The following is a 14,766-nucleotide window of genomic DNA, read 5'->3' as shown; positions in this document are numbered from 1 at the left end:
GAGAGGAGGTGGAGACGGAAAGGTGTATTGTCTGAAGAGGGGACCCCACATGGCCTAGGAGAATGTGGTGGTTATTTTGCTGCGATGAGATTACTGGTAAGGGAAATGTCTAAGCCTTAATTCTACCTGCTCCACCTGAGGTCCACGACCAGTCTCTTAAGGAGGCTGGTCATCTTGTGGGTTTGACCATGCCCCACCCTTGCTCACGCATCCTCCATTGCTCAGGTGCCTGGGGATTAAGTACCAGCTCTCCTCTCATTCCTTTCAAATGGGCTCATTTTGCAGATGAGAAACAGGCTAAGAAAGGGGAAGTGCCTTGCCTCTTAATCCTGGCTTGTTAGAGTCTGGCCTGAGACAAAACCCAACCCTTTGATTTACACTAGAAAGGCGCCTCTCCTGACCTGAACCGTACCTCAGGCTCTGCACCTGGAAAATGGGGGCAGGACCCCAGCCTTCTTCAGGTTGTTGGAAGGGCTGTGGCACTGCACTCAGAATAAAACTCACATCTTCACCCCTATTCCCCACCATCCGGCCACACTGCCCTTCTCATCCTCCACCTGCCAGGCTTTGTCACACCTCTGAGACTTTTCACTGGCTGTCCCCACTCCCAGCAATACGTTTCCCATTTTCATTCAAGACTTGCTCTACAAGCTTACCTCCTCTCTGTCATTCCATCCTTTTTTTCTTAATCCTCACTTGATGTGTATTGATTTTGGGGAGAGAGAGAAACATCTATCAGTTAGTTGCCTCTCGTACCTGCCCTGACCAGGGTCTCTACCCACAACCCAGGCATGTGTCCTAACGGGGAATCAAACCAGCAACCTGCTTTGTGGGATGACGCCCAACCGAGCCACACCCACTAGGGCTGCCGCTCCATTCTGTACCTCTTTGCCCTTGTCACAGGTTTGATCCAATGCCCGGGATGTAGCACGTGCCTATTTCTGTCCTTCCCTAATGAATCTGCATGAGCAATGGGCCGAGATCACCTCCTACCCCATGGCCATGGCTTGGTTTAGAAAGGACAAAGTCTCAGGGAACCAGGGGTGAGTGTCCCATTTGTTAGCTGGAGAAACTGAGACTCATTCCCGGGTCTTCTGAGGAGCCTGTGGCTCATCCAGCAAAGGCTTAAGGGCAGAATGCAAAGCCCCTGAGAAAGCACCCCATAAGCCTGCTTCTTGCAGCCAGTGTTAAGAGAACGGAGGGCACGAATGTGTCACAGGTAGACTGGATGAGGTTGAATTTCCGTCATCAGCTCTGTGTCTGCCCAGGTGAAGGCAAGCTGGCTGTTGGGGAAGGAAGTTCGGACTCACTGCCAGAGGCAGAGATGCCTCAACAACCAAAACAGGAACCAGCAAAAAAAAGTAAAAGCACTTAGGGAAACAGTGGACTCAGATGACCAAAGTGAACACAGGTCTCATGAATAAAACTTTGAAGTGTCAACCTCTGAAAACAAATTTCAACAGGGAATTGTTCATTTCAGGGCCTGGTTGGGTGGCTCCCTCTGTACTTAAAACCTGCATCTGTAATACTGTGTCCTACAGCAAAGACACCCAGTGGGGAGCCAATGCTGAAAAGCAATCCAGAAAAACCTACTGCTCCAGGGAGGAGCCTAGAAGGGGCTAAGAGCCAGCCCAATGGGGAAAACCCGGTCGGAGTCTCACCACACTCCCTCAGGCCATCCATCCCTGGTTCTGGTGGAGATTGAGGGCCAGAGGTGAGGCCACAGCACCCAGTTAGGGGGGACTCTCTGTCCACAGGAAGTAAAGTCCAAAAGAACCCCAAGAAGCACGTCTTATCCTTTACTTCCCCCTTAGCAAAGGGTTACCCAAGTTTCCAACCTGCCCCATTGCTGGACTGAATAATGCAGGAAAACCAGGGCTGAGAGGCCGAAAGAAAAATACAGCCAACACATCATCTATTTCTTGTCCTTCAGATCTAAAACTTCCTTGTGACACCAATTATAGCCATGGACTCCAGCCTCTTCTTATTTATTGGAACTTCTATTTTGGTGGGGTGGTCAACTTTTTGGTTTTGCATTATCGGAGATATAGAACAAATACTAGGGACCCCAGCCCAAATCCACTTCCCAAAATCCTTGCACTAGTGTACCTGTTTATAATACTTTAAGGATTATAAAACTCTAGCTGTCATGTAAAAAAAAAGCTCAGCCCAAGTTCTTTAGGCAAATGTCATGTGCAGCGTAACTCAATTTAAGAAAAAATCCTATGGTGGAGCATCAAAGACCATCATTTCCATTATGTACACCCTTGTGATGAGAATCGTTACATTTACTTACACAGAAAATTCCTCGCTGGTGTGGCTCATTTGGTTGGAGCATCGTCCCATTTACTGAGTTTGCAGGTTTGCATACGGAAAGCAACTGATTAATGTTTCTGTCTCTCTCAAATCAATAATTGTATCCTTGGGCAAGGATTAAAAAAAAAAAAGACCACTGGAGTTCAAAAATTCCTCCCCTTGCCTCCCTGCCAATAGGAGTGACAAGTGGGAAACATGACAAGGCTGTTCTCTGTTGCCTCTTTTATTCCTTCTGCACTGGGGTGAACTTTTTGTTCCAAGGTCTTGGAGGACAGGACAAGAGGCTCCTGGAGAAGGGCCATTCTCAGCTTTGTCAAAGAAGTGGGTCCATGTCCTGGCCAGGAAGCTCAGTTGGTTAGAGCATTGTCCCAATACGCCAAGGTCGTGGGTTTTATCTCAGTGTACATACAAGCAAAAACTAATGAGTGCGTGTATTAGGGGGAACAACAAATTGGTATTTCTCTTAAAAAAAAAAAAAAAGTGAGTCCCCATGTCAGGACACTGGGGACTATACAGGAGCAGATGGCTCGAGCCATGGGTGACTCCAAGCGGACATGCACATATCTGTGCACACATTGACACACTTGGCACTTCAAACATGATCCCTCATCAAAACCAGGAGTATGTTTTGTGAGCCCCACTCCAGTCTGCAGAGCAGCTGACATTTTAAAGTTCCCAAGTCGATTGTCAGGGGTTTGTGTCACAGGTTAACTACAGACCATTACAATTTGGGCCTAGGGGGCTCCCATATTCTCACTGCTCCTAGAAACCAGGACCTCTCAGCCCTGATGCTCCTGAGACCAGGACTCCAGCGCTGTGGCAGGTTTTGAGGGGTGAACTTTGCTGCTGGGAGAACACCTTTACCATAAACATCCTTTCCTAGTATATTCAAACTCCATACCGAGATATTTATCATATTTTGCAGGGCATAATGCACTCCTATGTATAATGTGTACCCATGGACTGAGTGCAAGGCCTGCCAACTCAAAGGTTGCCAGTTGATTCCTATTCAGGGCACATCCTGGGTTGCTGGCCAGGTCCCCACTTGGGGGCGTGTGAAAGGCAACCAATCGATGTATCTCTTGCACAATGTTTATCCCCCTTCCCCTCTCAAAATAAAATCTTAAAAACAATGGCAAAAAAGTGCACATTAACACAGCAAAATACGGCAATGACAACTTTGCTGTAACACCGTTAAATCACGTAACCACCCATTTGGGACTTACTATGTTACACTGCAATGTGGGAAACTGAAGAAAAAGGGAGGTAGAAGTTTTAAAACAGAATTGAATTTAGGATTAAAGCCTTTTACATTCTTAACCCCTTTAAAAAAATAAAGCTATGTTTCCATCCCAGTAGGTCTTCCTTGATGGGCATGAGCCTGGGAATGCTGAGCTGGAGAAGGCAAAGCCAGGGCCCAGCTGTCCTGTCCTCCACCCAAGGTGGTCTGGCCAGGAGAGTAAGATGAGAGGTGGTTCCTCAGCATGTGATGAGCCAGGTTCTGATGGCGCTGGGGACCAACATATGCCCAGGAAGCACAGACCCAGTCAACCTGGCCGGGGGTGCAATAATCCTGCCCGCCCCCCGCCCCCAGTGCAGAAGAGACCTTGGCGCAGACACCTGATCCCTTTACTGCACAGAACTGAGGTCTGTTTGCCAGGAGTGGCCAGCCCAGTGCTCCTTGTTGGGAGGATTTGGAGAGATTGGCCCATATAACTGAACAGAGAGGGATAACAGCTCAGGGTAGTATAAGACAGGTATTTATTTACCAGGCACACAGAAAAATGCGAGGAATAGAAACGCTTACATATTCTTGAGCTTTTGGTGTATAAACACACCCTTTCCCCCACTCCTGAATGTTAATTTCCCTCTTCCCTCCCCAAATCCCTGGATCTTGTAATGAAAGCCACCCTTCCCTGCCCTCCCTCCTTCAGCCATCTACTTAAAACAAAAATCAATGAGAAATTTAGGGTTCTACAGAACAAAAGTAGAAAGTTTTGCAAAACTAGGTCTCCTACTGCATGTCAAAAAATGTCTCTAAACACTGATATTCACACAACATGAAGAGGGGGTTAAATGAGCCTTTATTAGAATGTTGAAGCAGTGTGTTTGAAGAAGGCAGCCCTACAAAATAAAGGTTTTAAATTAAGTCCCTAACGGCATGGACAGAAAAACCAGGGCAGGGGCTGAAGTGGGGAGTGGTGTACCTGTCTCCATATCAGTACACGCATGTGCACACACATGGGACGCCCTCACACGTGCATGGAGCTGGTCTCATGTGCAGCATGCACATGACACCTTCTGCCTTTCCTCATGGAAATGATTTTTAAGGAGTGGGAGAAACCAAAATGGAACACAACTAAGAGCAGACCTGATCCTTTGTAAGACATCTCTGTGGACTCTAAAGAGGGTTAAAAAGAAAACCTGAAGGCGATCGCTGGCAGCATGGCCCTCCTTTAAGGGAAGGTTCTAAACTAGACCCAAATGAAAACCCTGAAGTCTGGCGGGAGGGGGGGCAGGGGCACCTCCCCACCTGACACACCTGCTGGGAGCACAGGCTAGGGCAGCTTGGGATGTTGTCCATCAAAATAAGAAGGAAAAGAAAAGGAAAAAATTTAATAAAATAAACCACAACAACAAAAACACACAATAGCCCACCCCTCCAACTTCCCGCTCAGGCTCTGTATGTTGCTGCCGTTTCTCTCCTCCCTTCTCCAAGGGCAGCAGCGTGGCTTCCAGCATCCCAGGCTCTCTGGCTGGGTCTGGGTTGCAGTTTGTTCTTTTGCTAAGTATGGGAGGTTGGGGGGTCTCCGGGACGAGCAGCAGCACAGGCCTTCTGCTGGAGCGAACAAGGGCTGGTCAGTCAGCGGCCCATCCTCTGGGGCGTGGGAGCTGTGCTCGGCAGGAACCCCTGGGTCTGCATGGTTTACTTTCAACTCCATCATCATGAGGTGATTAAAAAAAAAAATTTGTCAACCTAGAGATTGCCGTGAAGGAAGGCAAAGATTGGGAGGCTAAGACGGGAAAAAGCAAAAACAAAACAGAACGGTCCACTCAACTTCAGAAGCCCCGGGCTCCGGTCTTGCCCGAGTGTGTCACAGTGTCCAGGCCGCCCGTGTGCCCTGAGGGGGCTGAAGGGGAGGGCAGGAGCAGAACCAGCCCCCGAGGTCCGATTTTCTGCTGGTGTTGGGCAAACTAAAGGCAAAGAAAGGAGGGAAGCCCACGGGAAAGGTCCCCCAGTAATGATAATCCTCGTCCACCTGTGAAGCAGCCCTCCAGCCACAACAAGACTTTTGCAGCCAAGAACAGAGCTCTTGCTGCCACAGTGTGGCAGACGCTTGTTCGCTCTCTTGGGGAGCAGGGTGCCTTCCCCATCGAGCAGAGGGTGGCGGGCCAGGTGGGAGGGAGGAGGGAGCCTGTTCTCCACTGGGCCGGCTCGCACTATTTCCACGTGGCCGACTGGGGGATGGAGCGTGGTGGGATCATGTCCAGGAGGTACTCCCGCTGGCGGTCCACGGACGAGGAGGTCTTGTGCACCGCCAAGCTCGGGCTGACAAATGCAAGGGCCCCACCTGCAATAGAACAGAGCAACAGGCTGAGATTGCTCCAGTCATAGGCAGGCTCCCCAGGAGAACACGGGGCCAACCAAGCATGGGCAGCAAACCTCTCAGTCTTGGAGCAAAGTGAATTTAAGAAATAACTCAATCGCCTTAAGAATGTTCCCAGCCTCTGCCCCAGTAACAGATACCATCACCACAGTGCTGTTTAGAACCATGCAAACTACAAATGACTGAACTGGCTTGTGCAACTGGGAAATCAGTGTGATGGAATACCATGCAACCATCAAAAATGAGATGGTAACAGTCACTAAACAATTCAGAGGGACACTGAATGGCAAACACAGCATAACCCCTTTGTAGGAAACTCACTTACACATGTGGCACATGAAGGAAGAGATGACTAGGGGGGGCCCATAAGTGCTACTGTTCTCTGCAGGCAGAAAGTACCAGCCACTGCCATTGTCTTCCCTTTTTATATCCTCTATATTTATTTCCCCAATGAACTAGTATCACTTTTATATTTGGAAAAGGAAAAATTGACCCCCGCACACCAGCACATTTTAGTTTTTGGCTGGCCGGGTGTTAAGGATTGCTCTGGATCCCCAGCTGCAGCACGGCCCTCCCAGGAGAAATACATTACCCCAAGGGTATTTTTGGTGGAGGTTAATACCCTTCGTGGAACAAATGTTCTGAGGTCAAATGCACTAGGGAGTCCTCCCTACAGGTTCGAAGTAGCACTGCCAACTAGATCCCGCCCGTTTCCCTCAAACCACCACCTAGAAACCCAGGGTAACCAGGAGCTCTGGCAGATTCTCCCGGGAGAGTAGTTTCTAAGCCTTGATACTTACACTTCAGCAATTATTCCTTCATATTCCCATTCAAACATTACCCTTAAGTGCACACGGTTTTCACATAGTTGCTATCACAGTGTACACATGCATATACTCATACTTGACTTTTCCACGTATTTCATACACTTTCAGATTTACCATAGAAGGAATTTCTAACCAGCCTGTGAGTTTTCAGTTGTATCTTATACGTGCTGAGCAAAAGTATCTTTGCCTGGTGTGTTTTTAAATGCTCCCGGCTTTCCAAGTGGCCCGAATTCTTTTGCAGATGATCAATGTCAGTCTTCTCCTAAGCTCCCCTCCTGTGGGAGACTCTGAGACTCGAGCATCTCTCTACCCCATGGTCAGCTGCATGTACAGTGGGTTCCTGTGTTTCAGTTGCACAAATAGCCCTTTCCCAGGTCTGACTAGGGTCTCGCTGTAATGCAGCTTCTTCTTCCTGCAGGGGTGCTCACTCCTACAAACGAGTGCTCTCACCCATCTCCTTCACTCAGCCTTTTGTGCCTACATTTCACTTTCTCTTTTTTGACAGACACAAGAAATACTGAATTTTCTTCTAATGCTAGCACATAAATAAGAAATTAAAAAATAAGAACAGGATAACCCAGGATGGTGGGGCTGTGGGAGATTAAAAAACACCTACTTGAGCATCTCCACATTCCCTGGGCCCCTGCTCAAATGTTGTCTCCTCAGAGGCCTTTGCCGCTCACCCCAGTTAAAATCCCAGCCCCTGCCCCAGAGTCCCCCTCTTCCCCACTCTGCATTCTTGTTTTATTTTGTGCTTTGCACCCCCTGACCTGTCCAAGCCAGAAGAAGGTAGGAAGAGAGTGGCCTACAGATCAGGAATAAAGCACACTGTCTGGGTGAACAAGAAATAGTACAGCAAGAAAGGCACAAGCTAGCAGTGAAAGCAGGTGTTCCCTATGGCAGGAAGGAGCGCAGGATGAGCGCTGACAGCAGTCCACTGGATGGCAGTCCACTGGATGGCCTGCACTGGGTCTGGCCCACATTTGGTGTCAAGGGCTGAGAGTTTAGGTACAGAGTGTGGAGACAGTGGGGGCATTAGTACCTACCCAGGGCTGCCACTTGTTCAGGGCATCCTATTTGGTGAACAAAAGAGATTTAGCTGAAGAGTTGGAGGTAGGTGCTCTCAGGGGACAGATCTGGGAAGTTCAGGACCCTTTGTGCCATTTCCCTTCACCTTGTGCATGTGCACATCGTTGTTAAAACTAAGAAAGGAATGGACCCATCCACGGCAAGCTCCCTACTTAGAGCCCCTCAGGGGCTACCCACCTGTACTCAGGGGTGCCTTCTTCCAGTTGGAGGTGGCGTTGCCCTTGCCAGAACTAACGGCTCTCTCGGAATGTCTGCCAGTCCTGCTGACCAAGGCTGTGGCTGAGGCTGCATTCTGCAGTTTGGGCGACTGGCTGAACGTGTGCAGGACACCTCGGGGTGCTGTGGCCGAGCCCCGGGACAGCTGGCTGGAGGCCTACAGTGGAGAAAGGATGCAATGGCTCATGTGGGGAAGGAAAGGGCAGAGGGTGAGACGCTCAGTGCAGCCTTTCCTTGCTGTGGCCGACCTCTTCCCACCCACACAGGGTCCCTAAAGTCCAAAATCAGGAGACCAGGTTACACCGAGGGGACAGGGGAAGGAAAGAGGGAGAGAGAAACAGACAGACGCAGGCAGCTGACGTGGTCACGGTCTGGGGCGTGAGGGCTGGTTGGTGGCACGGTGCAGGGGACTCCCAGCACTGCAGTTCTGACCTGTAGCACAGCCCCGTTACTCCAGTCGCGGGCCTCTCCTGAGCGGAACGCCAACTTACGCCGGGGTTTTATGACCTACACAAACGGGGTTGAAATCAAGGTCAGCACCATCCACAGACCGGCCCAGGGTGACCTAGAGTGACCAAAGGGCAGCAGCTGTGGCCTCACGAATCCTAGTCCCCACAGGACAGGTCGTTTCCTGAGGGCAGTGTGGCCTCCCACTACGTAAAGACCTTGAGAAGATGTGGTCATTAGTGAGTTACAAATGACTTTCAAAGATACAAAAAACTGCCAACAGGGAGCTTTAGATCTACAGGGATGGGAAAGCAGAGCATTAAAAAAAGCAGCCAACCGCCGCCCCCGCCCCCCCGCCACGCAAAACTTGATTTCAAACTTCCTTCTCTCCTTAATTTAGCTAGAATATTTCTTCCAAACGCCTCTTTTGTATCTCAATGTGGCTTTCAGAAAAGTCCTTAAAGACAAGAAGTACTTGTCAGCCGGCACACTGAGCATGAAAGCTACAAAATCTAAAGAAACTGCAAATTAGTATTTTCACCACCAAACACCACCATTAAATGCCATTTAGACGCAGTTAACAATCAGGCAGATGCTCCCTGAGTGTGGGACTGAATGCCAGAACAATTTGCCTGCTAAGGACAACTTCTCTCCCAGGGAACAGGCACCTCTCCTGGAGGGCAAGGCCCCAGTCCAGCTCCCAGGCCTCCAGGTCATAGCTCTGGCTTCCAGACAAGGACTCACCTGCTTCAGAGCGGGGTGCGGGGCGGTGGTGGGCTCAGCTTTGGCCTGCGCAGGAGCGGGGCCCTGCTGCAGAAGGCGCTGCTCGATCTCCTGCTCCTGCTGCAGTGCCTTCACAAAGGCAGCCTTCAGCCTGCTCGTGTGCTCCACCTTGAGCGCCTTCTTCTGGTTGGACGCCATGCAGTTTTCACACATGATGGCACCACCCTTCTCCTCCCGCCAGCGGCACGTGAAGTCCGTCTTGCACTGTGCACACATGTAGGGCTCCCGGGACAGCACGACAGCAGCTGACATCCTGCCCGCTATAGGGGAGACGGGTGGGAGAACGTCAAAGAAATAAGACACCAGTCAGAACTCCCACCACCCAGGATGCAGGACAGAGCAGGAGAAGTGTCCAGAGCCACGTGGCCCAGCGGGTATCAGAAAACTAAAGTCAATGCCAATTGTGGGAGACACTGGGCTGGCCTACGGGAAGCTTTTCCGGCCAAAGCTTTGGAAACACTGTGGGTTAAGCATTTTTGGTACAAATTCTCAAGAACATTCATGCTGTCAGCCTGGCTCCTCCCAATCACCTTGCCCACCCACAGAGCAGGATGGGCAAGCACCTTGTCCTGACTCAGCCTCCTGCCCATCCTTCCTTTACTGGCCTTGTAATAGCTCTTTTGCCAATAATATGACCTCATCATACAGAAGCTACCAAAGGGAGTCAGACACATTCAGGTGCCAGAGCCTGTCAGGCCCTCCCCCATTCCTCTGGGCCAGTGAATTGGCTATACCTTCTCCTCAGCCCCGAGCAGCTAACAAGATCACACAGGAAGAGGGTTCAGGCTTGCTGCTCAATTAATGTCACCACCACATGCATATCAGGGCAGTCCCCAGTTCAGTGTCTGGAGGCGGCTCCCCAAGAGCCAACATGGCCTCCACCTCCATTTCTAGTATTTTTTATCATCATCCTGTTTATGCCCTTTTATTCCTAAAACCTCCTGACATGCAAGTGCACTTCCCAAACTGCTTCCAAGAAGGGTGATTTAATGAGTCTGGTTCAGGTGTAGGTATCCCTCTCCCATCTTGTAGGCTCTGAATACTCAAGGTACCACCTCTGTGATGATTTCCTGTCTGGAAACAAAACCTGGCATGTCAGTCTCCCGCAGGCATTCCTCCTCACTGCCCACCTGCCTCACGGCACACCAACATCACAGGGCTGCTGCCTGTCCCAGGACCATGCCTGTGGGGACCTTGGGCCTCACCAGGGCCTGGCTCTCGGGAGGCACTAACAGGAAAGGTGCCTACAATGTGTTTAAGAAGCTATCAAACTTCATAGCAACAGAACTGGTGACGAAACATCATTCATAATATCCAACCTTTAAGACAGCTCTGGGAACACCCCAGGTGCACAGACATGTGCTGTACGGTTAAAAAACCTGTGTAACAGAAACTTTAATGGCAAGAGACGGTAATGGCCCTAGCCCAGGGCCCACTCACCTTGTGTCTCCAGCAGGTTCTGTACCACTTCCTCCAGGCCAACCAGGTAGATGAATTCGTTGTTGGCGGCGCTGGGCAAGAAGTTCATCTCTGGGGCGGGGGGCTTGGGCGGGGGGATTTCAAGCAGCGTCTTCTCCAGCTGTTTGCGCAGGGCGAGCTTGGCAGCTGCCTGCCGGCTGGCTGGAGAATCACCAGATGTGACCACAGAGGTCACACTGGTGGGGGTGGAGTTGCCCTGAGCAGAGGTGGCTGTCGTTCCTTTCAGTGAGGCTGGGGAGGGCTTTTGGGAAGAAACAATCAGGTCAGGGTGCTGGGAGTGCCCCTCTCTGAGGCAGGCCCTACCACTGCACTCACAACCCAGGTCAGAAACATGAGCTGCACTAACTAATGAGTCCTAGAGAGACATCCCAAGCTGCCTGTCAGTGCAGCATTAGAATCTTCACTCTATGAGATGACCAATATTGTACACACAGCTCTTGAGGCGTAGCAGATATCGAATACACTATACACATTTAAAATCTGTCATTTGCTGCATTTTGCCAGGAGGACACCCATGAAGCAAGCTATCACCATAACCAGGCCAAAACCTTGTCAAGCACTAACCCAGATAACATTGCCACTGTCCTATCTCTATGGTCTGATCCTCCCAAAGCACAGGTCTGGTGGCCTCCATCCTCGCAGAGGTGCAATCATGGCTCAAGTGGCATCTGTGGCATTTCCCTTGTGAACATCTTTGTGTGTGCTTATCTGGAGACGCTAATGGTTTAGTCACATGTCCTCATCACGGTTGAAGGAGAGGACAGCTCCTGCACTTGCCCCTTACCCCTTGCTATTCCTATACTACTTTTATGGTCTTTGTCTGAACCCCAGTGGCCAACACTCCATCATCACCTTACTCCAGCCCACTTACCCCCAACACTGTCAAGTGCTCTCCCCAAAACTTGGAGCTAACCATATCAGTGTCCTTAACATTGCATGGTTGGGGAACCGTTAACATTGCATGGTTGGAGAAATCGTAAGAAAGCTGCCTATATCATCCCCAGGAAAATGCACACACCAGATAACTTGCCTCCACTGTATCACAGGGCTCAGGAAACCCAGGATGCTCTCCCAGGATCCCTACTCCCCTAGAGGGTCTCAGAGCCAAAGGGGCTCCCCAACACAGAAGACACCATCAGGGCACCTTGGCCTGGCCAAGCCTCCACTGACTGACCAGCCAGTTCTCCCTGATCCCCTCTTGAGTTCCCCACCTCACTGGGAGCAGAACCCCCCTGGCTCCACTGCTGCTGGTCTGCTTTCCACCCTCTTGGCAGGCTGAGCTGTGAACACGGTCTGGCACACCGGAGGGGTCTGATCAAGGTTTATGGGGTAAATGAACTGCTGCACAGGTCCAACTTTTGCTCTGCCAGGACATCCCTATACAGTGGCAGGACTGCACTTGACCCTGACCTAAAGGAGGCAGGCAAGGCTACACCAGGCCAACAGAGGCAGAGAAGCTGACCCAGTAATTTTATCTCAATGAACCTTTGCTTCCATCCTGCTGGCCCCCAGTCCTATCTTCTGAGTTCTATTGGGTGGGGACAGACCACCCCGCCTCCCCTGTCCATCTCGGAGGCTGTGCCCAAAGTTGAAGGGACTCATGTACTGGTGCTGTGAGGACATCTTCAGACACACGCTTCTCACGTGCTTGTGCCTGCAGGGGAAGGGCAGGGGAGGCCCTGGTGCCCCCGGCCATCTCCAGGCCTATCAGACACCTTACCTGTGCTCTTCTATCCCCGCAAACCTGCCTCCTGCAACTGCTCAGACTCCCCATGTCTCAGCTCAGGTCTGCACCCCTCATCCTCAGCAACTCTCCACCTCTGCCATGTGGCAAATCTGAACACAGGACTCTTGCCTGTGACCTTCATGGCTGACAAGCCCCAAGGAGCTCAAGTACAAACCACAAGGAGTGTCCAAGGCCTCACCTGGCTCTGAGGGAGCAGGCAGGTCACATCGCACCACCCCACTGCGCCCCAGAACCGCGGACCCTTTCGATGGTAGCTGCATGGCACACTTCCCATGTTGGCACAGCACGGCCCTCACCTGTGGGATGTTGACGAGCAGACTGGTGTTGGGGACGTTGGCGACACGGATAAGGCCCTGCTGGATGATCCTCTGCCCCTGAATTTGCACATTGGGCACAGATGCCCGAGGGGCCAGGAGGAGCGGCGGTGGCCCCGTGCTGGAATGTTGTCTGATGTTGTGGATTTGCTGTGGGGTGGGGTGGCGACAAGACAATGAGGGGCAATAGAGGGAGAGGTACAGAAAAGGGATGGGATTCCAGCCTGAGGACTGGGAATGGTCATTCTTGCAAGGTGGACAGTTGCTTGGGGCTGCCTGGCCATACTGCTGTCCCAAGGGTGCACCCTGCTCACCTGGGCCCCCCTGACGAGCGGGGGCATGACGACCTGTGAGCTCGCCTGCGGTCCTAGCTTCGAAGACACCTGCTGCCCACCACGGACCAGGGGTGGTGGGATGACACTACCAGGCATTCGAGTTGAAGAGGTCTGTCAACGATACCAACCCCCAGATCTTACATAGCTTTTTTAAAACAAACAAACAAACAAACAAACAAACAGGTTTTGCTATTTTTGAAAAACCACACACTTGTTAATAAAAACAGAGTGGGGTTAATAGAAAAAACAGACAAGAAACACAGACTCCACGAACAGACTTATAAACCTGGGCTGAGTGAAGACACAGGCCCTACTGCAGCCAAGAGTCCAGCCAGTCAGGGTTGGCACTGCCACCTGCTGGTGTGAGCTGGGGTCTGTTTGAGGAGAACAGGGGCCCTGTCCAGAGCTCAGTCCTGTGGCAGCCCTCTGAGCAAGAAAGGCTGGAAGCCTCCCTAGGACAAGGCCCTACTGCCTTTGGGAGACTCAGAATGGAGGGGGCCCAGTCTGTCTAGGTGGACCTTAGTCCTTTCTCCAGTCTCAACAGGGGTGAATCATGGGAAGGGCCTCCTATGCATTGGTGTGATTTGTTTATGTCAATGGTGGCGTTGTTTCGGACTGTGAACAGGATTTATTTTGGGGCCACCGGCAGGAAAACCTCACTCAGTCTAATCAGAAGGAATAGGCAGCCTTTTGCAGGACTGCTCAGGAGTCTGATGAGGAGGGAACACTGACCTGAAGTGATGGCTTGCCGGAAGGAATGTTCTGGGTGCCCCGCACAAGCGGGGGAGGGGTGGTCACAGTGCTCCCAGCGGAGCCTGCGGGCTGCAAGAGACAGGACACTTGGGAGATGAGACAGTTACCAGTCCTGCCCCACCCCCATAATCCTGATGGAGGAGGATTAGTTTTCTTCCTCTTCCAGAGGTTCAGGCTCACAAAGGTTCTACTTGCAGTCTGGTAAGTGACTCCTATCTATCTGTGACGGAAACTGACATGTTCAAAATGGGCAAAGGAGAGCTGTTCTAGCACCCCTCTCTCCCTGGGGACTCCTGTCATACTCTGTGGTTCAGGTGCTGGCTTTGCCCTCCAGGGCGGGCAGGAAGGGCTGGCAAGAGAAAGCCTTGGGGTTAATTCCAACCTTGGGGTTCTTAAAGTAACATATTTCACAAGGGAAGGGGCAGTGACAAAATTGGGTCACTATACCATGTCTTCAACAACTGACAAGGAAACAAATAATAGGCAGAATCTGTCCACCTAAAGATCAACAAACATCAGGCCATATCCATTTGCTGATTGGGTGGGGTGGGAGCTCAAAAAAAACCCCCAGTTAGACCAATGAGCATCCTTCTCCTACCCCACCTTCTTAGGGGATACACGTTCTACACACTCTGTCAGCCGTCTTGCCCGACATGCACTCACTTTTCTGGTTTAATGACAGTGCTTATCATAAGAGTAGCTGCATAATTAACCAGGAACCTTCACAGAAATCCAACAAAACTAACATGAACTTGCCCTACATGGTGAACTGTGCTCAGAGCAGCACCACAAAGAGCCTCTGGCACCAGGGGAGACAGCAGGTGCCCCAGGACAGGGCCTCCATCCACAATC

At 51.1% G+C, this 14,766-nt stretch overlaps 1 protein-coding gene across 7 annotated transcripts in view; it reads right to left on the bottom strand.

Annotated features, from left to right (window-relative positions):
* Window positions 1–4,070: 4,070 nt before the first annotated feature.
* GATAD2A (GATA zinc finger domain containing 2A) overlaps window positions 4,071–14,766 on the bottom strand; it is a 103,462-nt gene continuing 92,766 nt past the window's right edge. For 5 of the 7 annotated variants that reach the window (XM_054578937.1, XM_054578935.1, XM_054578934.1 and 2 more), the window contains exons 6-13: window positions 13,894–13,983; window positions 13,141–13,272; window positions 12,809–12,976; window positions 10,727–11,006; window positions 9,248–9,546; window positions 8,489–8,563; window positions 8,018–8,213; window positions 4,071–5,888 (exon numbers count right to left, since the gene is read on the bottom strand). In XM_054578937.1, the coding sequence (XP_054434912.1) occupies window positions 5,758–5,888; window positions 8,018–8,213; window positions 8,489–8,563; window positions 9,248–9,546; window positions 10,727–11,006; window positions 12,809–12,976; window positions 13,141–13,272; window positions 13,894–13,983 (1,371 nt within the window). In that variant the 3' untranslated portion in view covers window positions 4,071–5,757. The remainder of the gene's footprint in view (window positions 5,889–8,017; window positions 8,214–8,488; window positions 8,564–9,247; window positions 9,547–10,726; window positions 11,007–12,808; window positions 12,977–13,140; window positions 13,273–13,893; window positions 13,984–14,766) is intronic. The other 2 variants (XM_054578939.1, XM_054578940.1) reach the window with 2 other exon arrangements.

The sequence above is a fragment of the Pteronotus mesoamericanus genome, unplaced genomic scaffold (assembly GCF_021234165.1).
Source record: "Pteronotus mesoamericanus isolate MK-2021 breed Mesoamerican mustached bat unplaced genomic scaffold, CSHL_Meso_final contig_502, whole genome shotgun sequence".
NCBI classification, from domain to species: Eukaryota; Metazoa; Chordata; class Mammalia; order Chiroptera; family Mormoopidae; genus Pteronotus; species Pteronotus mesoamericanus.
This window is presented reverse-complemented; position numbering and strand designations above follow the sequence as displayed.